The sequence below is a fragment of the Moschus berezovskii genome, chromosome 8 (genome assembly GCF_049115385.1).
Source record: "Moschus berezovskii isolate FMDL1 chromosome 8, NW_MosBer_1.0, whole genome shotgun sequence".
Taxonomy (NCBI): Eukaryota; Metazoa; Chordata; class Mammalia; order Artiodactyla; family Moschidae; genus Moschus; species Moschus berezovskii.
The window spans coordinates 86,876,604-86,901,058 of NC_142467.1; the positions used below are offsets into that span (position 1 = coordinate 86,876,604).

General features: G+C 38.7%; 1 protein-coding gene across 1 annotated transcript in view; it reads left to right on the forward strand.

The window, feature by feature from the left end:
- Positions 1-24,455, forward strand: part of CCDC192 (coiled-coil domain containing 192) — a 223,939-nt gene that overhangs the window by 54,986 nt on the left and 144,498 nt on the right. Inside the window, exons 4-5 of the mRNA XM_055428785.2 lie at positions 7,820-7,951; positions 9,108-9,164. Coding sequence (XP_055284760.2) covers positions 7,820-7,951; positions 9,108-9,164 — 189 coding nt within the window. The remainder of the gene's footprint in view (positions 1-7,819; positions 7,952-9,107; positions 9,165-24,455) is intronic.

The following is a 24,455-nucleotide window of genomic DNA, read 5'->3' on the forward strand; positions in this document are numbered from 1 at the left end:
TTTCTTTAAGGCTGGTAGTAATATCCCTAGTTTTACTTGTTTCTAGTTATTTTTTTCTTTTCTTTATTTTTTGATAATATAATTAACGATTTGTCAACTTTGTTGATCACTTCCAAGAACCAACTTTTTGGTTTCATTGATGCTTTTGTATTCTGTTTTATCTCTGACTTAATATTTATTATTTCCTCCTATTGACTCTAGGTTTAGTTTTCTCTTTTTCTTCAAAGTCTAGTTTCAAGGTATGAAGTTAGGTTGCTGATTTGACAGTTCTCCTTTTTTAGTGTACACGTTTTGTCTATAGGTTTCCCTCTGGCACTGTCTTCACTGCATCCTCTGTCTCAGTATGTTGTTCTTGTGTTTTTCTTTTTATCTCCAGATATTTAATTTCCCTTGTGATTTTTTTTCTTTGACCCATTGATTCTGTAAGAATGTGCAGCAGCAGCAGCAGTTTTCCTTTTGTCATTAACTTCTAGATTTATTCCATTGTGATTGGAGAAGGTACTTTGTATAATTTCAATCCTTTTAAACTTATTTAGAATTATTTTGTGACCTAATATATATGGTCTATCCTGGAGAATGTGCCCTGAGCACTTGAGAAGACTGTGTATTCTATTGTTGAATGGACCATCCTGAATATATCTGTTAGATCTACCTCATTTGTAGAATTGTTGATCCATTCTATCTGTTCTTGATCTTTTGCATACATTTTCTACCCATTATTAAAAGTAGGATATTGAAGTCTCTACTCTATGACTATTTATTACTATTTATTTCTCCCTTAAATTCTGTTAAGGGTTGTTTCATATATGGGGGGTCTGTTGCTTGATATATATTTATAATTTTGATAAATTAACCCTTTCATCAATATATTATATCCCTGTATTCTGTAAACATTTGACTTGGCATCTATTTGATGTTCTCTGCTATTAGTATAGCCATGCCAGCTCTCTTTTGGCTACTATGTGCACGGAATATCTTTTTTATCCTTTCATTGTTTCTTTCTTAGAGGTGGAAGTTATAAGTGGTGTACACTTGGATCACATTTCTTAATTCATTTTTCTAGTCACTGTCTTTTATTTGCTGGGTCTAATCCATTTACTTTTAAAATACTACTGATAATAAAGGACATAATTCTGCCATTTTGCTCTTTGTTTTCACTGTATTTTACATCTATTTGTTGCTCACTTCCTCCATGCTGCTTTCTTTTGTGCTCTATTTTTGTGTACCATTTTAATTCCCTTTTCCTTTTCTGCATCTTCTTTAGTTATTTGCTCCTATAATGTGTATGTCGGTATACTGGGTAGCTTTCCATAGTGTCCATAAATCTCTTAGGCTCTGATCACTTCTCTGTATTCCTTTTTCTTCCTGCTCCTTACATCAGGTAATTTCAGTTGTCCTGTCTTCAAGTTTTCTTGATTCTGTCATCTTCCAGCTTGTATCTGCTATTGAACCATTTCAGTAATTTTTTTCAACTATTTTGTTTCCTAACTTCAGAATTTCTACTTAGTTTCTTTTTGTAATTTTTAATCCATTCATATATTTTCTACCTGTATATGTATCATTCTTCTTATTTCCTTTACTTCTTTGTCCATGGTTTCTTTCAGCTCTTTGAGGATATTAAAGACACTTATTTTAAAGTATTCATTCATTAAGTCCGAAAGTTCAATGTCTAGGCTTCTTCATGGATAGTTTTTATCAATTAATTTTTTTCCAATAAATGAGCCATACTTTACTTTGTGATCTTTGTACTTGTTTGTTGAGAACTAGACGTTTTGAATATTATAATACAGTAACTCTGGAAATCAGATACTTTCTCCCTCTGTATACAATTCTTCCCTTCTCTACAGTTTGTTTAGTTACTTTTACAAACCAACTTTGCAGAGACTATAATTTTTGTCTTGTGTGGTTACTAAAGTCTCCTATTTCATTGTCTCTTCAGTTAGCCAATGACCTTACAGAGATTTCCTTGAATGCCAGCATCTTTGTTCATCAAGCTTTCCTGGACACTAAAAGTATTCTACTAGAATCCAGAGCTAATAAATAGTTGGTTCTGACAGTTCTTGCCAGCTCAAAATATTTAAGTGGAAGAACCAATTCCTGGAGCTTCTTAATCTGCCATCATTGTAAAGTACATGTCATTTTGACTTTCATCTTGAATATTAATATGAAATGTATCAATATACTTTCTTCACTGCATCAATAAGCTGCGCAATGAATACAGTTTATCTTCCTTTGAATTTTAATAATATTGCATTACCTTTATGATGATCTATTGAATACTGAGGTATAAAAGTTGAATATTTTATGGATTTACATAGCCTCAAATGTATAGTATGAAAGTTGTTCCTTTGTTTTACATAATTCTTATGACAAATGTTGTTCATGCTTTTAAAATCATCTCCTCCCCCTAAATTTGTTAGAATCAGGCAGAGGGGAAGGGGCTGACTCTTCAAAATCAAAGGAAGACTATTAGCCTCCCAACATCATGTGAACCATATGTTCCAGCACAGATAGCTAGTTAGGAAATACAGAAATTGATTATTTAAAGAATAATGCATTTCTACTCTCTCTTTATAAGCAGATATATGATACTAAGTTGGACTGAGCTTTTATCTTTATCCTCTTTCAAACGAGTAACTGTAAAACTAAGCAGTTCCTATGAAAAAAGAAAAAACAAAAGCAATAAAAAGGAAGTAGTGCCCAAGGCCCCTAGAGTTTTTAAATTCAATTGGGATATCTTGCAGCTACTAACTTAAGTTTCCTCTTTCTTTGATACCTTGTTTTCTATCCTATAATTTGAATTTGAATTTAAGCAGCATTCTTAAGAGCTTCCTGAATTGAAAATTAAATTTTGAAAAGTTCTAAAACTCCAGTCAAAACAATGGAGTGAATTCAAAATGGTAGCTATTATCTTGTAACTCATTAACAGAGTATATTCTTTTATTCAGTACTTTAAAAATACTTAGATATATAATTATCTTATTTCATTTTTTCTGTTCTTTCCTTTTGGATTATCAGTCTTATCTAATAGGTCATTTTCAAAATGGCTGGGGCAATATCAGTAGTCTTATGCTAATAAACAGTTTCATCTTTATATAATGCAGTCCAACGTTAGTTCTTGCCTCAGTGTATCCACATGAGGCAGAGATAATAAGATCCCTTTATCCTGCTTTTGTGAGATTATGAAACATATGACAATGAAAACATCATTTAAAAAGTAAATAAATGGAAATGTTTTTAGCAAATATTATTTCTGGCCAATTTGACTGAATTTTGTTATAAGTTTTGACAGAATTCTCCCCATCCATCCTTCTGGGAAATTTACAACCTAGTTAGAATACACATGACTGGAGAACTACCCTGTGAAAACACAGCAAAGTGCCATAGTAAAATTTTATTATGGGCTCATAGGTCATAACATCAGAGGGTTGTGGGGTCAGGCCTAAAATATAGATATTGTGATTCCATGTCAAGATTTCTTAGAGATAAGATGAATCTGAGCTAAACATATTTGAGCCAAAGGGATATTCAGACAGAAATTTATTATAAGAGGAGAGTAAAGAGATGGGGTTGGTGTGTGTATAAAAACAGACTGAGATGGCAGGACAGACTTTTCTCAAGTCTTAGGAAAAGGGAAAATAAATTTCCTTCAGGTAAATAAGTGAACACACAGAGAAAAAGTGCCGAAAGCCACATGATCGGTGGAAAATCATAAATCTCATCTTTGAAGGCAGTCTCAGAGTTAGGGTTTGGATATACTATAGAATCCAAAGTGGGAAACAGACCAGTGTGGATCCCAATCCAACCAGTTCTTATTAGCTCTGGGAAAGCCCCTAAAAGCACCTAACTTCCAATCTTTAAAATAGTCACAACAACAACAACAAAATAAACAAAATGTGTAGTATGCTGTAGCTACCAAACAAATGTTAGTTGCTATTTTTCCATAGATCTTACTCACTTATGGTCATGATTATGCAATTTTGGAATCAGACAATTTATCAGCAGAATGCTTATGGTAGCAAATAAGAGAAAATTCAAAGTCCAATCAATAAGGAAACTTATAAACTCAATAAGGGTAAGTCCCAAGGTAGGAGATCCTTCAAAATTAGCTGAAAAAACATTTCAATAGTGTCAACAGACCCAGCTTTGTTCTGTTGTCCACACTTTCATCCAGAGAGTGGCTTGGTCATATAACTGGTGTCCTGGATGTTTGTAGGATGGCTGTGGTAGCATTCATGTCTGTGGATAAGAGAAAGTGTTTCTCTAAATCATCAAAGTTCCTCTTGGCCAGCATGGGTGGTGCAAACTAGGTCATATTTCCTACACATTAACTGTTGCCAGAGAAGATTCGGGATCTGGTTGGTTTAGGCCTTGATTCCTAAACCAATGGGAGGAAAATGGATGGAAGGAAAGAGAATGGGATTGTCATGATTATCAGGCCCCATTTCTGGGGTTAGACTCTAGGGAGTCACACCTAATGTCCACTATTGAACACTTGGGTTCCAATATTTACTATCTATGTCCTTAGACAAGTTATGCAACCTTATTAAACTTCCTTATCTATAAAATGAGTGTGAAGGTGAACTGAAATACATATGAAAACAAAAGGTTCTCAGAATATCTGATATGTGCTAAGTACCCGGTAAGTATTAAGTAGTACTAATATTATTATTCATCTATACACTTTCACATTATGGAATAGTTTTTAAATCATCTGCTTTTCTGAGTAAATTGTGAAAATACACACAATATCACCTTTATTTTTTACCTCCAAAGCTTACATATAATAAAGATCCAACATATTTCTTTAGCAATGAGTGAATACATGAATATCTGTTGAGTGAAGCTGAAACTGCAGTACTTTGGCCACCTCATGCGACGGGTTGACTCACTGGAAAAGACTCTGATGCTGGGAAGGGTTGGGGGCGGGAGGAGAAGGGGACGACCGAGAATGAGATGGCTGGATGGCATCACCGACTCTGTGGACATGGGTTTGAGTGAACTCCGGGAGTTGGTGATGGACAGGGAGGCCTGCCGTGCTGTGATTCATGGGGTCGCGGAGAGTCGGACACGACTGAGCGACTGAACTGAACTGAACTAAACTGAACAAAGGCCTAAAAACTATAGGAGATAGATTTAAAAGAAAGGTAACCAAATGGTGACTGGATCAATCATTCAGGATATGGGAACAAAATGGGACAGACTGAGAAAGAAAATATTTGATATTAAAAAAATACATCAGACTTAGAGAGGACTTTTCCCTGAAGACTAGAGTGGTTACAGGAAGTGCCAAATATAAATTGAATTTTAGGGTAACCAGCTCATAGAGGCTGTGACATCTTCAGATACTTTATTTTATAATTTGATAAATAATGAATATTTGGATAAAACCTATGTGAATGCTTACTGCAGTCGAGAGGATGTAGAAGAAATAATAATAGGAACTACTGAGTGTTTGATGTATTCCAGGCATTGTTCTAAGTGTTTCTCTTGTGTAAACTCATGTATAAACCTCAAAACAAATGCACGAGATAAGTACTATTCTTTTTATCCTCATTCCTAATTACAAGTGCACGATATATAAGTACTATTCTTTTTATCCTCATTCCTAATTATGTAAGCCCAGAGAGTCTGAGCAACTTGCCCAAACCACAAAGATAGCAAGTAGCAAACAGACTTTTCCCCAAAATCTCAGAGTCCATGTCTTCGGCCATTACACTCTACTATGATAAAATGGAAGGGTGCTCAGAGAAATCAGATTACATTTCCAAACCATCATGCACCCAAGAGTTAGATGTATTAGCATTCATGCAGAGGACCTCAAGCCTCCCAGTCACTCAGAGCTGAAAGGCAAAGACAACAGTTCATGGCACATGTGCTCCCTTTGACCCTCCCTTGTGGATTTCCCTTGTGGCTCAGCTGGTTAAGAATCTGCCTGCAGTGTGGGAGACCTGGGTTCAATCCCTGGGTTGTGAAGATCCCCTGGAGAAGGGAAAGGCTACCCACTCCAGTATTCTTGGGCTACCCTTGTGGCTCAGCTGGTAAAAAATCCTCCTGCAATGTGGGAGACCTGGATTCGATCCCCAGGTTGGGAAGATCCCCTGGAGAAGGGAAAGGCTACCCACTCCATTATTCTGGTGTGGAGAATTCCATGGACTCTATAGTCCATGGGGTCGCAAACAGTTGGACACAACTGAGCAACTTTCACTTTCTGACCCTCCTGTTGTGCTTTCATCATTCCCTGCGTATAACACAATGGCTGCATAGAGAGTCAACTAGACAAATACTTGTTGAGTGAATGTTTGTGTGCATGGATGGATGGATGGATACCAGCATACGTGATGTACTCAACTTATTTCCATGGCAGACTAACCTCTCAATGCCTCTCCATTTGGTAAATGTCTCTAAATATTTGTTGCCCTTTTCAAGATGAGATGGTATGCTTTGCAATAATTCTTGGAATAATATGAAAGAGATACTTAGAGATAGGCCATGCCTCAGAGCCTGAGATCTGGAATGAAAACAAGGTTGTATGTCCCTTTCCAGGGACTCTTTCAGAATTGTTGCTGAGCTAGAGAGAAAATCACAAGGTACTCTGCAGGGAAGCTAAGGGACTAGGAATTATTCAAATACCACTCTCCTCAGGAGAATCTACAAACAGGAAAACACTCACCTTGAGACATTTTATGGTTATGGTTAGCACAGATCTCTCCTGGAGAAGGAAATGCAACCCACTCCAGGATTCTTGCCTGGGAAATCCTATGGATAGAGAAGCCTGGCAGGCTACAGTCCATAGGGTCACAAAGACTAGGGCAGGATTTAGCGACTAAATGACAATAACCAAAGCCCTTGATCATCTGACTTTAACTGGAAATTCCTGCATTTCCCTTCAGCTCCTTCTATCCTGCTGCTGCTGCTGCTAAGTCGCTTCAGTTGTGTCCAGCTGTTTGTGATCCCATGGACTATATCTTACCAGGCTCCTCTGTCCCCGGGATTCTCCAAGCAAGAATACTGGAGTGGGTTGCCAGGCCCTCCTCCAGGAGACCTTCCCAACCCAGGGATCGAACCTGCATCTCCAACTGCTCCTGCACTGCAGGCAGATTCTTTACAGCTGCACTAAAAATTCAAGGGAGGGAGTCAGAATTCCTCCTCTTTCTAGAGAGCTATGGCCTCCTGGAGGGTCACAAAGAGTCGAACATGACTGAGTGACTAAGCACGCATGCATAACTAGCTAGTATTTTGGGGGTTTCCCAGGCACAGAGGTAAAGAATCCGCCTGCCAATGAAGGAGATGTGGGTTCTATCCCTGGATCAGGAAGATCCCCTGGAGTACAAAATGGAAACCCACTTCAGTATTCTTACCTGGAAAATCCCATGGACAGAGGAGCCTGGTGGGAAGGCTACAGTCCATGGGGTCACAGACGGTCGGACGTGACTGAGTAGGTAGCCTCCAAAGAGTTAAGTTTCAAGAACCCTATCTAAACCACAATACAGATTTCAGATTCAGCTGTACAAATAAAATACAATGTTGAAACATAACAAAGATGAGTGTTGAGACTGTTGTACTAGACATCTCTCTGCCTGCTGTAACTGTGTGGTCTCATCTCTTGCCCAGAAAGATCTTTATTATAAAAATAAAACAAAAATTATTTCCTTATCTCCCTTTACTAATCATTTGTCATCTATGAGAATGTTTCAAAAGCCATTTTCATATTTAATAGATATTGACAGAAGGCAATTCATTTGTAAATTGGACTTTAATAAAAGAAGCTTTAAGAAAGTCATTGTACTTCCATACCCTTACAAGCACATTTCTTCAGCTTGCAGTCTCAGAAGGAACAAAATCAAAGCTCCTCGAGCAAGTTTCCTGGCTGGAGAAAAAGCTAGAAGCTCTGGACTGTAGGGAAGACCGTGGAGAACCATACACAAAAATGGTTCTTGCAAAAGACCAGGTATGTCATAGGAGAAGAATAATCTTTATTTTAAAAGTTACCTAAACATATGAGTTGACAATCCTGCAGTTATTTCTGGCTGGGCTGGAAGTCCATATTTAAGTTCAAGATGGTAAATCACAGTTTTTGTATTTGCTCAATGAAACTGTATTTCCTGATAGAATATTCACAAACAAAAGTAAACTTTCCTGGTGATATTTTAAGTTTGATATGTATTCTTTTGAATCATATTAAGTGAATATTCTATTTATTTTATAAGTGATATTGACTATACAAATGTTTCTTAGTTTTCAGTTGAACTTAATCAAGCAATAGCTTCTTTCTGGGTAGTGAAAAACACTGGCAGCCCACTCCAGTACTCTTGCCTAGAAAAATCCCATGGACGGAGGAGCCTGATAGGCTGCAGTCCATGGGGTCGCTGGGAGTCGGACGCGACTGAGCAACTTCACTTTCAGTTTTCACTTTCATACCTTGGAGAAGGAAATGGCAACCCACTCCAGTGTTCTTGCCTGGAGAATCCCAGGGACAGGGAAGCCTGGTGGGCTGCCGTTTATGGGGTCGCACAGATTGGACACAACTGAAGTGACTTAGCAGCAGCAGGATAGTGAAAGAAGTTGATCAAAACACTTTTTATAGACTTTTAATAAATTAATTCATAAGAAGTTACCAATCTCTGAATCTCAGGACACTTATATATGTGTCATTATGTAAATTTATCTCTTGTTCAACCCATGTTGCTTTGTATATGATTTTGTGATAGACGGATGGATAGAAAGATAATCTCTATCTATATATAGGTATATATATCTTCACATTAAAACATATCCATATATTCCAAAGGCAGATACAAATTCACTGGGTCCCGCGATATAAGGTAGGTTAACATTATCTGCAGTATAGCAAGCAAACATTATTTTTCCCAGTCATGACCTAGTTTTTACTATATTCACATACTTTGTTGATGGGTTCTTCCACAGAGTGGAAGAGAGAAAGAGATGGGAACGATGAGCTATGTAATGATGATATTCAAAACATCTAGCTGAGATAATGCTGCCTCTTGTAAAATATGAGAACCAGTACATATTTACATCTGGAACACTTTGAATATGTAAAAGGAAGAGTTGCACACTTTGTTTCTAAACTCTACCCCTTTCAGTGCATTGAGAAATTACAAGCTGAAGTGAAAGCTGCCCAGGAGAAACTTGCAGCCCATGTAAGTGTCTTCCGCCTTTTTTCATCCTTTATTTTATATCACTGTTATTCTGTAAATGAAGAGAAATGTTTCAAAAGTTGTAACTATAGTCTCTCCACTGCAAACCAACCACAGGGCTAAGAACCAGCATTTTTACTGCTTCTGTAGAGTTGTTTTCCATAAATAGAATTCTGATTTACACTGATGATAAAAACTGCAAGACTGAGTTCTTATATATAACCAGATGACCTAATCAGATATGATCAGGATAAAAGAACTGGAAACTAAGAGGAGAAAAACAAGCAAACTGGGCTAGTTGTGAGTGAATAGAAGTGGAAACTTTAGACACCTCTTCTATAGGCCAAGGACAGTTCTTCTTAAACTTCTGTATATGGAGAAGTATCTGGAAAACTTTTCGGAACAGTTTTCTGTATGCCTAGGATAGGACCTGAGAATATGTGCTTCTAGGGAATGCTGAATTCAGATGCTGCTGCTGCCCATCTTTAGATCATATTTTGAGCAGCATTATTTTATATATATTTATTTTGCCCCAGTCTTCTGGTTTTTAGGCTAATGACCACATGAACTGCCCATTTTCTGCTACAAGTCTTCCCCTAGAGAGACAAAGAGAGACCCTCTGAAGTTCCAGGGGACATTTCATTTATACTTTACCCTGTCTTCACTTGGAGAACAGCTTAATGAGCATCTCCTGCCACAACAGTCTTGTGGATCCATGTGCACAAACCAGTGGTTGTGGCCTGCCACTGCCCCTTCTCAAGGATCTGAACAGCACTAACGCCGGGAGTGTTTCCTCAAAGAGTCACTCGCCATCCTCTCGGTTATCTCCTCCATCCACATCCCGCGTACTATGGAATGACTTATTGATTAAGAAGAGTGGCCCATCACCTTCCATGGCCAGTCTGAACAATAACAAACTCAGACCAATCTAAGATCTGAAAGACTGCAGCCCAAAAGTCCTAGAGAAAAGACTGCAGAATAATATATAGTCTGGTCACCAGCCCTTTGAGGTTTGCAGTGGTCTGATCGGGATAGAAACCACAATAATTGCCCCATTTTTTGTCCTGGGGTAGAGAGAAGCTAATCTGCAGTGGCAGTTAGCAGAGTTTTAGACTGAATTTAGATTCTTTTCTGGCCTTGTGTGCTCAACTGACCAAGACTGAACGTGACTAAGGCCTGCACGGGTGACACTGTGACTGATTCAGACAGAAACGTCTCTCATTAGCCGAGCATCTCTCCCCGATGCCTCTGCCCTGGCCTGCCTTTCACAGTACTGGATAATGACTATTGTCAGAGGATGTCACCTCATGCCAGGTGGATCCCTACAGCCATTCACCAGGGAGTTTTTAGCTCAGAATGTTTTAAGGAGAGAGATTTCTAAGGTTCAGTTATTAGCTTTCAGCATCTCTTCATGAAAAACTATTGAAAAATCATGGTCATGGGAGCCTTAGGGAAATTCCTGCAATGTCTTCTTGCACTGTTTAGCTTCTGCAGAGTCGATTCCTGTTCCATGCTGTTCCTGCCCCAGGTGTGTTTGAACTGGGAGTGCTCCCTTGTGTTAGGGTATTGATACCAACCAACGAGATTTCTCCTGTGTAATTGTCAATGCTCAGCTTATAATATAGCAGGTTAATCATTAAAGTTTTGCTTACTCATCAAGAATATTTAAATGAAAATAATGTTAATGTTTACTGAAGTGGACTATGTGTTGCCTAGGCAATAGGTGCTTTATGTATTACCTATTTTACTTCTCAATACAACTCAAAAAGGTGAGCATTATTTTTCAGATAAGAAAACTGAGTCATAGAAATTAGATCATTTATCACACACAGGTTGATTGTGAAATCCAAGCTTTTGCTCTCACAACTTGCTACCTCTCTAAATTGTATTTCCCACACACCGTTGGAAGTGTCAAACATGTTGATAAAGCTTCTATCTCCAGCCTCCTTTCTCTATCTACTCTGAGTGATTAATCAGTTCATAATTCTTCAACTCTTCCTTCCATGCAAATAAGCATACCCTCCTCCTCTACCAAGTTCTTTCTATCTTAATAATCTTCTGATCACAGCTCCTTAGTGCTGTAATGAGCATTTCTTAAAACACTGGCCCTGGAAAAAAATTTTAAATATGTTAATAGGTATTCTGAAAAAAAAAAATATGAGCAGGGCATTGGAAATAAAGTTAAATATGTTCACTTACTGCCGGATTCATCAGTGTATAATCGATCTCCAAAAAAGGGCCAGAGTATGTAATTTACCAGTGATGTTTGTCCTTGAATGACATTTTAAGCATACAACCTTGGAGACTACTGGTATATTGAATTGAATTAAAACACTAGATTTACTAAATATGACCTGAAGATCTCGTGGATATCCTAGGTTCAGCACAAACAAAGTCAAATTTATCATTTTTTATTCTTATCTCTTCAGTGTGTTCATCTGTGTTCCCCAGGCATGGTGAATAATATCACAATGTTATTACATACTGTAGATCCAAACTTAAAACAGTATTAAAATCTCACCTGTTTCTGCTTGTATCTCATATTTGGCTAATTGTTGCCTCTGAGTATACTTTTACAAGTTATCTCATTTCCATGTCTTTGATTCAATTGTCCTGCCAATCCCTAGCTCTTTTTGACCGTCATAGATCTCAATTACTGCTACTAGCCCCAAATTCGGAGAAGGCAATGGCACCCCACTCCAGTACTCTTGCCTGGAAAATCCCATGGGTGGAGGAGCCTGGCAGGCTGCAGTCCATGGGGTCGCGAAGAGTCAGACACTATTGAGCGACTTCACTTTCATTTTTCACTTTCACACATTGGAGAAGGCAATGGCAACCCACTCCAGTGTTCTTGCCTGGAGAATCCCAGGGATGAGGGAGCCTGGTTGGCTGCCGTCTATGGGGTCTCACAGAGTCGGACATGACTGAAGTGACTTAGCAGCAGCAGCAGCCCCAAATTATCAACACATTCAAGTTCAGAGACCCCACTACCCCTGCCCAGCGCCTCACCCAATCACAATGTAGCCCACTTGCTCTCACACCATCAAGCCCTGTTTGCAGAAGAGAAAAAGGATAAAAATCTGTGTTTAAGATTTGGTGTGGGGGCAGAAAACCAAACAAAGCTGGAGGTTAACACACATGGAAGAATGAAATGTCTTGGAGGATCAGAGAAGAGAAGGGGGATGAATGGACCAAGGTATGGGAGTGGAGCTCTGAGGATGCGGTGAGGAGACAGGAGATCAGAGGGCTCCTGGGAGTGCTGGAACGTTCAAGATTAGGAAGTAACTGAGAGAATTAATGAGTTTTTCGAGCAGTATGAACTTATACCACCTACAGTATGTGAGAGAGTCATGTGTAGAGTCTAGAATTCCTGTCTGGCTGTGCCTCCCAAGTGTAACCCTGCTGCAGGATGTGACCACCGCCAGGTTCTCCTGGCTTCCCTGCCACTCTGGAAAGTTTTCCACAGGACTGTCCCATCTCTAGCCTTCATTTCCCTGTTCTCACTCACCCCTCTCTCTGCCTCAGTCCAGCAGGCTAGTAAAATAGAGCTGTCATCTTTCTCCACACAGCCAGAGTCTGTCGGTGCCCTGAGACTTTGCTCTCTGTGCTCTCATGGTCCAGGCTATCCTTCTCTCTACTCCTTTTCCAAATAAATGTTACTCTATCTGTAAGACTTGTATCAAGGACCAAGCTCTCCCTTAGCCCCCAGAGTACCTTCTCTGGGCTCCCTAGCCTCTTGGACACCGTCTATTTTAGCTTGAAACACTGCATTTTATCTATTTATTTTTATTGGAGTATAGTTGCTTTGTGGCTTCCCTCATAGCTCAGTTGGTAAAGAATCCACCTGCAATGCAGGAGACTGTGGTTCAATTCCTGGGTTGGGAAGATCTGCTGGAGAAGGGATAGACTACCCCTCCAGTACTCTTGGACTTCCCTTGTGGCTTGGCTGGTAAAGAATCCACCCACAAAGCGGGAGACCTGGGTTCAATTCCTGGGTTGGGAAGGTCCCCTAGAGAAGGGAAAGGCTACCCAATCCAGTATTCTGGCCTGGAGAATTCCATGGACTATAGTCCAAGGGGTCGCAAAGAGTCGGAGATGATTGAGTGACTTTCACTTTCACAGTTGCTCTACAGTTTTGTTATTCTGCTCACATTTTACTGATGCTCTCTGTTTACACCTCTGTCCACCACTGGATGTGAAGGACATTGAGGGCGGCACCAAGAATTGGGTGGACTCACTGCAAACCACTCAATATATTTTGCTTAACTGAATTTTACCCTGATCATGTCATTTCCCCTGTTCCAATGCCGAGAGCTATCACAGTTGCCCATTTTCCCAGAATAAAGTCCAACCTCCTGACTATGGCTTTTTATGGAAAATGAGGGGCCAATCCCTTCTTCTGCCTCCTCTCCATCACATATCTGTGACCCCTGAGTATGGCCACGAATTCCTGCCCTGGGACCTTTGCTCATTTGCAACTGGAATATGTCCCCATCGTTGTGTTCACTAGATTTTCCCCATGCTTTATTAAGATTGTTCCTTCCAGACAGTTTTGTCTGACCATCAAACTGGAAGTGAGCTCTCCTTCCTTGGTACTTTCACAGCCTTCCTCTGCACCTGTCTTCTGTCATTTGTCACACTATGACCCACAATAGAATTATCTGATAGGCGCAGCTCTTCCCCAAGACTGGGAGCACTTCAAGGATAGAGAGCAAGTTTGTTTTTCTTTATGCCTGTCACAGTGTCTGGTTCAATGCTTTGTACAGATTTCATTGAAATGAATTGCTAAAATGAATAAATTTAAAATAAGTTTATTTTGGAATTTATAATGGCCCACTTTAAATCTCTGGGAAAGTTATTTTATGAAATGTTATTCCTAGAAATGCCAGTTACATAAGGCATTAATCTGAAATTGATACTTTCAACAATTGGAAGGGGTAAAAAGGTAATGATTCCTTAGAGTGAAAATAAAAGGAAAAAATAGTAGAGAAAGAAAAAGTTGTAAGAAACCTCAATTTCAGAAGAAGTAAGAAGAGCAGCTGAAGGACACTATGGTCTTAACATGAAAATTAACAACACAAGGTCTTAGTTTCTTTTTATTCAGGATTCCCTCTTCTAGAAACCAATAGTCAAATTATTATATAATTAAATTGATAGCTATGAAATGTAGAAAAGGTACAAGCCTCAACATTTCAGAGTAAAACTGTCACTGCTAATATTTTGGAGATTAAAATCGCATACCATGAACTTTAGGAAGACTTGTCACAGCTTACACTTTTAAAAGATTGCCAAGAACTGCCCCTCTCAGCACACACGTGGGCACCCACTTGAGCCACCCACAGGACTAACTTGCCCTGGGCGTTTTCATCGCTCCAGTCTGCATGATTTTATCTACTTAAGAGACCTGTATGGGATTAAACAAATATTTCAACTGAGTGTTTATAATAACTTAAAGATTATTGCCCATATTAGGTCAATTTGAATCAGGACTATGAGTCTTAAAGGAGGGATACAAAAAAAAAAAAAAACCCTTTTAAAATGAAAACGTTCCAAATTGTTTAATTCATTTCTTGCCTACTTGTAGTATTTGGGAAATATAATTACTCATCCTTGTTCATTCACTCTGCCATCGACAATGTGATTACCTGCAGTAATGCAGAGGTTTGCCTCCCCTCCCCCCTCACCTCTATCCCAATGGCTAGTTCATCTCTTGGTCTAGTTACCACCAAGATTTGACCAGAGCCCAAAGTCTATAATTTTCCATAGGATTATTCCAAAAGAGAAGTCTAGGCAACTGGATGATAGATGCTTGAGTGCTACACTGTTCTTTATTCTGTCCTGTATGCTTGAAATAATTCATAATAAACAGTTACAAATATCCAGAAGAAGAAACCCTTCCAATGAATTATACAGGGTGCTTCAAGCTGTAGTTTCAATACCTGTGTCTTTGAAATCAGAAGCTCCTGACCTTTCTAGTTTCTAAAGACATACTTAGACCTGGAAGCAACAGTCCTGATACTCAGAGTCAGGAGCAGAGGGCATGGAAGGACCACCATGGGTACCATGACAGAATTTTCTCAAAGAATTGGTTTAATTGCTTCCTTTCCTTCTCTAAAGAAGCTATCAAATCTCATTTTACTTTCCAAAGTAAGGATCCACAAGAGTCACCAATTTAGATCCAGTGCAGACTCCTCTCCCCTAGAATTCCAGGTCCTCTACTAATTAGTCTTTTCCTTCTATGATAGAGAACACGGGCTATTTCTGTTGTTGCTGTTTTTTGGCTGCCTAAGCACTCATTAAACTCCTTCCTCAGCAGTACCTTGAGATTCTTTCCAAATACGTCTCTCTCATTGTGCAGTCTTGGAAGGCCTATAACTCAAAGTATCCTGTCAGCTACTAGCTGGGAATGGGCATGTGCCCAACTGGACTCTGAATATTAATTCAGGGGAAGCAAGAGAGGAAACACACATGGAACTGATGTACCCTACCAGTGACACCCAGGCATCATGGCGCAGGAGCTTGTGCTGCTGGGCCAGGACTGCTCTAGCTCCAGTCTGTTTCTGAATCTGACTCCTGTCCATTTTAGGAACCACCAAATAACCCTAATTAGCTTGAAGAAAACTCCCTTTCTCTGTATACTCATCAGAATCAGATTTGATTGTTTGTTTACAGCTGAGATGCAATAATTCTTATACTATCCAGATTGTTCTCAAAGTGTGGCCCCGGGACCAGAAGCATGAGAGTCACCTGGGATTTGAAATGCAAGTTTTGAGGTCTCATCGCACACCATCTAAATCAAAAGCTCTGGGAGTGGGATCCAGCAATATGTTTTTCAAGTCCTCCAGGGATTCTCATGATGGCTCGTGTCTGAGATGCACTGCACAGTCCAACACAATCCCCATCTCTTTCAACCTAGACTATCCGTTCTCCCCAGTACCATTGTCCCTGACCAGCATCTCGCTGTCACCCTCATAACTCCTGCCTCTGGGAAGCATCCCCAGGCCTCCTTCTTAGTACAGCAAGCTGGGACCATGACACGTGGGACGCATTTGTCCAACTGACAAACCAAAGGAGAATGGTCTTCCTGCTCCTTCCCCTCTAAAGCTCACACTTCTATGTACTCTAGAAGTATTACCTTGTTCCTGCAGCTTGTCATGACTAATTTTAGGATAATGTGACAGTAATTAATACCTTAGAGTCATACAACAACCTACACTTTTCTAAATGCTCCCACCCACATTATGTCATCTGTTTTCCACAACAGTCCTGTGAGGCAGGTAGTACTCCACCTTCATCAGATGAAGAAAGTTGAGTCAAAGATGCCTGCTCACAGAAAACAGCTTACATGGAACAGAGCAAAGACCTGAGTGTAGATATTCTGACTCCTGCGCCCCTGTTTCACAAGCATGATTTCACTTACATTTGAAAATTTTTGCTAAACATATGTGCCAACATACATGCTGGTTGTATCAATAAATTAATTTTGAGATCCTTTAACTTTACTATCATCTACAGACCTCATGTCAGAGTGAATCAGCCTGAGAGACTTTGTTAATGGGATCTGATAGAGTCCTACCTGGAGCCAAGGAGGAATGGGGAAATTCCTCCCCGGTGGGCCTTTCTTTTTGAGACAGACATGTTAATCCAAATGGAAAATTCCTCAGTGATTGTTTATGAGCAGAACCCATTGGTACTAAATGGCTGCATGTGGGATAAATCTCAGAAATATTTTTATTGCATTAGTTGATTATAGTTAACCCTCTCTACATCCTACCTTCGTTGGTTAGGTTATTTGGGCTTAATGACTATTTTGAACCTTCATTCTAACCCTTTCTGTGGTTATCCCATGGCTCATCTCCTATGTGCTTGCACTGGAGAGGTGACAAATCACTGAAGGATGACAGGCTTTCCAATGCCATTGGTGAGTGTTGCTGCCAAACTTCCCAGTGAGCTTGGAAGGAGAGAGTCTGAGCTCTCACTTCACATCAGCAGGTTGCTCATAATCTCTGAAGGCAGTACCTTCTGAATTATGAGCCATTACATGGCTCTTGCCCAGCAAGAAGTGGTTAAATACTAATAGCACAGGGATAAGGCAATGAGCGTCTGAACTGAACTGAACTGAAGGCAATATTCAGTGTAAAACTTTGGAGTGCCACCAGGACCTTATTTAATTAAAATTACCCTTTTCTTTTTCTCTTTCTCTTTTTTTTTGGCCTTAGAAAGCCAAGGCCCAATACGTTGCTATGAGAGTCACTAATATTAGCTGTAGGATCCTCTACTAGTGAAGGCAGATTGAGAACGCAGGGACCTGAGGCCTGAGTTTGGTCACTCAGAACAAGCAAGCCTGGATTCCGGCTGATAGCCAGGAGGCTCATTTTTCCCCTCTCTAACTGGATATGGGGACTGTTTGCTCACTTTCCATAGATGATGAATAAGTTCAAGATGAACAAGCCCCTGCGGACAATCCTTGTCCCTCCAGCGACTTTAGAATCATGGCATGTGTCTGATCTTTGTTAGCCACCTACTTGGACACATAATCTAATCCACTTATTCTGTGAATACCTATTAGCTGACTATGCATTTCTTCAAACATATATGTCATTTACTTGATAAGCTTGGACTTATACCAACATCCTCTCAAAAGAATATACAGAGTTTAGAGGCCCAAACATTTTAATATATTCATAGATTTTTGTTATACTCTCTAACTGCTTGTCAAAAAATCAGGTGGGAACAACACAAGATTGTTCCCAGCACTTTCCTCTTTGCTCCTGAGCTGCATTAACCTTTATAAACCACCAGCCATTAATGCTCACACAGAACTCACTCTATACTATTATTATCAGCATCTACTAGAAATCATGTTTTATTTGTTCTCTTAATAATTGAAATCCCTTTAAGATGAGTGAGAGTCATACCTCTCCATTATGAAGAACAGAGAGATAAGCCATAGATAATGAATCATGAGGGTTTTGTAAAGGTCCTGGTATTGGGGCTTCCCTGATGGCTCAGTTGGTATAGAGTCTCCCCACAGTGCAGGAGACCCACGTTCAATCTCTGGGATGGGAAGCTCCCTGGAGAAGGAAATGGCAACCCACTCCAATATTCTTGCCTGGGAAAACCTAATTCCTGCCGGTGTAAGAGCAGGAATGGACAACTAGTTGCTGGCTTAGTGACTTAGCCCTGCTACCCCAGCTGCATGACTGACAAGGGTTACTAAAGTTCTTCTCTTCCCATTTGTGTCAAGAAGCTAATAGTCTTTAGCCCTCATAGGGTACCATGGAAGACACATAAACTGGCAAAGTGAGGAAATGCCTATGAAGTAGTTGGCAGAGTGCCTGACACATACTAAGGTTCAAAAAAGTTGTTAACAGTTATTCCAAAATGGACTGTTTCAGTAACAGTTCCACAATTTTATGGGGTTGTCACAAATAATCTGTTGGAATGAAGTCCTTCATTTTAGCTGCCAGTTTGTCTATAGAGAGTGCTAGGAAGCTGATTAATCAGACTCAAAATTAACTTCTGAGGAGAATCCTGTGTCCTTTAGTACTTCCTCAGCTCATTTCTCCCCCTGGAGAAGGTCTTCTGAAGCCTTTTGTAGAAATATCTCCTTTTGATTCAATTGTGTGTCTGTCTTTATCTCTGATTAGACTGTAAGTTTCTGATTCATGGTGTCTGCCCAGTAGTAGGATCTCAATAAATATTTGTTAAAAAAATGAATGAATCAGTTAATCAGTGAATGACTGAGTGAAGGAAGGTGAGCAGCCTTTTAATTTAAAAGAGTTATTTCAGGCTCCACAATTTCTAAAACCAGATGTTAGTTCTAGCTCCAACCCAGCTGACCATTTCTACCAGAGAGTTCTGTGCTTAACTGCACTCCAAGAGTGATATTTGAGCTCAATAATTCGCTTTAAAAAACAGGGATGAAAGGAAGCATATCACAGAAGAGTGCCTGAAATAAGGTCCACTTTTCCCTTTCAGATAGATACCCTAAAATCCTTCCTGAATTAAGTGGGATTAGCAAAAAGTCACATTTCTAGACTGCATCAAGTTGTCCTAGAACTGCTTTTGTTGAATGAGAGGGAGGTAGTACAGCATGATGCTAATGACTTAGTTTGGGGAGATTTTATTTTAAAAAAATTTCCCTGTGGAGTTTTTCAGGATATTCACTGTCAGATTATTGTTAAAGACATTTAATTTTTCACTAGAGAATATGTCTTTCTGTAATTCCTGTATCAGAAATATTGGCACTTCCACTGAGCATTGGACTTGCTTTTACTCCATGGATTCTGTGCTTCTATTAATAGTTATTTTGACAATCAGAAAGGCTGGAGCCAAGTCCTCTGTACCTTGGCTCTAGAAAGTGATAATGTAGGATGTCAGGGCATGAGCTGTGTGAACCAACCTTCAAAGCTGCTTCCCTACCCTTAACTCCTTCTTAGTGTATCTTTCAAGTTCTTATTTTAGTGACTTCTAGTTCAGTTTATTTACCTTTTCAACCCACCCTAAATTCTTTCTGAAAAGGATCAATACAAAATTAAACAACAAATCATCAGAAAAGTATTAATAATAAAACTTATTCTATAAAAGTGCACTGGGCAGTTCTCTCAGAATTGGTTCCACTGACTAGAGATATACCATGTTCTTGGATTGGAAGAATCAATATTGTCAAAATTACTATACTACCCAAAGCAATTTATAGATGGAATACAATGTCTATCAAATTACCAATGGCATTTTTTGTAGAATTAGAACTAACAATTTAACAGTTTGTATGGAAACACAAAAGTCCCCAAATAGCCAAAGCAGCATTAAAAATGCAGCTAGAGGAATCAGGCTTCCATCTGTCCTACAAAGCTACAGTAGAAAAAAAACAGGTTGGTACTGGCACAATAACAAATACAGATCAATGTAACAGGATATAAAGTCCAGAGATAAACCCATGCACCTATGGTCAACTAATATATGACAAAGGAGGCAAGAATATACAATGGAGAAAAGACAGTCTCTTCAGTAAGTGGTGCTAGGAAAACTGGACAGCTACATGTAAACAAATGAAATTAGAGCATTTTCCAACACCATACACAAAAATAAACTCAATATGAATTAAAGTCTTAAATGTAAGGTTGAATACTATAAAATGCTTAGAGGAAAATATAGGCAGAATACTCTCTGACATAAATCACAGGAATATCTTTTTTCAATCCACTTCTTATAGTAATGAAAATGGAAACAAAAACAAACCAATGGGAACTAATTAAACTTAAAAGCTTTTGCACAGCAAAGAAAACCATAAACAAACCAAAAGACAACCCACGGAAGGGGAGAAAATATTTGCAAAGAAAGTGACTGACAAGAGATTGTTCTCCAAAATCTTCAAACAGCTCATGCAGTTCTACATCCAAAAAACAAACAAACAAACAAAATCAAATCCAAAAGTGGGCAGAAGATCTAAATAGACATGACATTTCTCCATCGAAGACATACAAATGGCTAAAAAGCACATGAAAAGATGCTCAACATCACTAATTATGAGAGAAATTCAAATCAAAACCACAATGACTTATCACCTCACACTGGTCAGAATGGTCATCATAAAAAAATCAACAAACAATGGATGCTGAAGAGGATGTGGAGAAAAGGGGACCCTCCTACACTGTCGGTAAGAATGTAGATTGGTGCAGCCACTCTGGAGAACAGTATGGAGGTTCCTTAAAAAGTTAATATAGAACACCAACACCATATGATGCAGCAATCCCATTCCTGGGCATAAATCTCAACATGCAATCTCAATGTTCATTGCAGCACTATTTACAACACCAGCGACATAGAAGTAACCTAAATGCCCATCAAAAGCAGAATGGATAAAGAAGATGTGGTACATATATACAATGGAATATTTCTCAGCCATTAAAAGGAACACATTTGAGTCTTTCCTAACAAGGTGGATGAACCTAGAGCCTATTATACAGAGTGAAGTAAGTTAGAAAGGAAAAAACAAATATATACTAAGGCATATATATGGAATCTAGAAAGATGGTACTGATGAAATTATTTTCAGGGCAGCAATGTATGGATGTGAGAGTTGGACTGTAAAGAAAGCTGACTGCCGAAGAATTGATGCTTTTGAACTGTGGTGCTGGAGAAGACTCTTGAGAGTCCCTTGGACTGCAAGGAGATCCAACCAGTCCATTCTAAAGGAGATCAATCCTGGGTGTTCTTTGGAAGGACTGATGCTAAAGCTGAAACTCCAATACTTTGGCCACCTCATGCGACGAGTTGACTCACTGGAAAAGACTGTGATGCTGGGAGGGATTGGGGGCAGGAGGAGAAGGGGACGACAGAGGATGAGATGGCTGGATGACATCACCGACTCGATGGACATGAGTTTGAGTGAACTCCGGGAGCTGGTGATGGACCGGGAGGCCTGGCGTGCTGTGATTCATGGGGTCACAAAGAGTTGGACACGACTGAGCGACTGAACTGAACTGAACTAAATGGAAAAACAGACATATAGAACAGACTTATGGACATGTGAGTAGGGGGACGGAGAGGATGGGATGTATGGAAAGAGTAACACGGAAACTTACATTCCATATGTAAAATAGATAGCCAATGGGAATTTGCTGTATGACTCAGGGACCTCAAACCAAAGCTCGATAACAACCTAGAGGGGTAGGATGAGGACGGAATAGGGAGGGAGGTTCAAGAGAGAGGGGACATATGTATACCCATGGCTGATTCATGTTGAAGTTTGGCAGAAGCCAACACATACACAAAGATCAACTTTCTAACAGGTGAAAGAATTAAAAAAGAAGATGTGGTACATATATACAATATTACTCAGCCATAAAAGAACAAAATAATGTCATTTGCAACAATGATGGAGCTAGAGTGAAGTCAGTGAGACAGACAAATTTCATATGATATAGCTTATACGTAGAATCTGAAAAATGTACAGCATAAATGAACTTATTTACAAAACAAATAGAGTCACAGATGTAGAAAACAAACTCTTGGTTACCAAGGGGGAAAGCAGGGAGGGTTAAATTGGGAGACTGAGACTGACATATACACACTGCTGTATACAAAATAGATAACTAATAAGAACCTATGGTACAGCACAGGGAACTCTGCTCCTACACATATGACCAATAAGGGAAAAAAATCTTAAAAAAAAAAGTGGTTACATGTATATGTATAACTGATTCACGTTGCTGTACAGCAGAAATTAATACAATATTGTAAATCAACTATACTCCAATAAAAGTTTTAAAAAGAAGTCTTAAGAGAATTAATAAGATTGATTCTATAAAAGCATCCTGGGCAATTTTTTCCCAGAGTTGGTTCCATAGACTACAGATTCAGTTACATGAGTCTTACTTAAAACTCTCACAGGCTGCTCATTGCTACAACAGAGTAAATAACTATCATGGCAAGTAAGGACCTCAACCAGGTCCCTACAATTTTCCCTTTACCAGCTTCATCTCCTGACCTATTCCTCCATCCCATTCTGCCAGTTGACACTCACAGATAGGGCTGATTTGAGGGTTTGGAATTCACTGAGTTTATCAACAGGTTCAGGCCTCCATCTCTTCATGAATTAGGCCCTTGCCCCTACTTCAACCTCTACTGGCCTTTCAACAAAGTTTGCACATGTCCCCTGGGTGAGAACCTCTCCTGACTCCTCAGACAGAAACTCACCTTCCCTCTAGTCCACATTCTATGGATATCTCTTTTAGCCTTTATTCTACACTCCATTAGCTGAGTCCTCAAGTTCTAGAACTTGACTTTATTCTCATATAGTTCTTGACACAAATAGCTGTTCAATTGATGCCTTGTGGAGTGATTGGACAAGTAAATGAGAGAACACATCTGTCTGTAGATGATGGCTGCTTTTTAATGTTAATTTTTAAAAATGAAACAACAAATCATGTCCCTCTAGTTTACAGCAAATCATCTAGAAATACCAAGAAATTCTTTATAACTTTATCTTATTTTCAAAAGGGAAAAATAATAACCAAATAAAAATTTATATCTTAAATGAATATAGCCTGGCATTTATGAATATTCAACTTTATCTCTTCTCTTGATATAATTTATACTGTTATTAAACATTAACTATAATGTTTAATTTAACCATACTTATTTATTTATATTCTAATTTCACAAAGAATTTGAGATGGCCTATAAAAATGCAAGGATGAAATAGTTGAATTTTTAAAAGCATATAAATAACCATAATTGAGAAAATATATATTGAAATAAAATAGCAATAAAAGAAGAAAAAATAGAGTATTCATGTTTAAGTCATGAATTTCCTTATAGTATAGTTGAAACAGAAATAAAGCTTTGGTCTTCTGAATGGCCAAAGGCAAAACAGGGAAAAAATCAAATAGTTCTTATCATTAGGGGGAGGAGAGGTTATTACTTATTTTCTAATGAGTTAATTCTGAAATGAGTTTTTGTTGGATTTCATATAGGGAATATTGAGAGATATAGTGAAAGAGAAAAACCCATCAAAAATATCAGATCAGCAAGTACAGTAATAGATTTTATATGATTGTTTCTATAATTTCCATTAAAAGAAGCCAAGGGAAAAACATGCAAATAGTTATTCTTTACTCATTGTAACTATAGCTGGTTGGATTGCATATTTTTTAAATCCCCAGCTATTTATAATAACACAAAAAGCAAATTCAATTGCATTCAAAGGCCAAGTAAGTAATGCAAGAGAGGGAAGATGGCCAGGACAAGTCATATTAATCTGGAAAGTGCATGATTTACATAAAAGTGAGAATAAAGCCCAAGTTGGCCAAATTATCCAACTTTTCAGAAGATGAAAATCCAAATTTTTAGTGAATTTTTTGCATAAATTTAGGCAATTATTTCAAATAAAATAGAATGCTCTGTATAGCATTCAAAGCACATTTATAGTCATCTTAAATAAGAACTTGATAGTGAATTTTAAATTTAGACAGCTATTTCATTACATCTATCCTATAATTTTGAAGTGTTTATTACAGAGGACATGACTGTGATTATGCATGAGGGGAGTTAGCTTGTTTTTATGGTTGCTGTTTCAGTTACTTTGATTTTATTAGTTAGGATACAACTGGTATTGTAACAGAGACCCCAGAATTTTGGTGACTTAACACAACAGAAGTTTATTCCCTGCTCATTCTAGTAATAGTCTATTTTGAAAGTTCTTGTTGGTGAGCAGGTTCTGTTCATTCATCATAACTCAGTGTCATTCAAGACTGAAGGCACATCTGTCATCTTTGACAAGTAGAT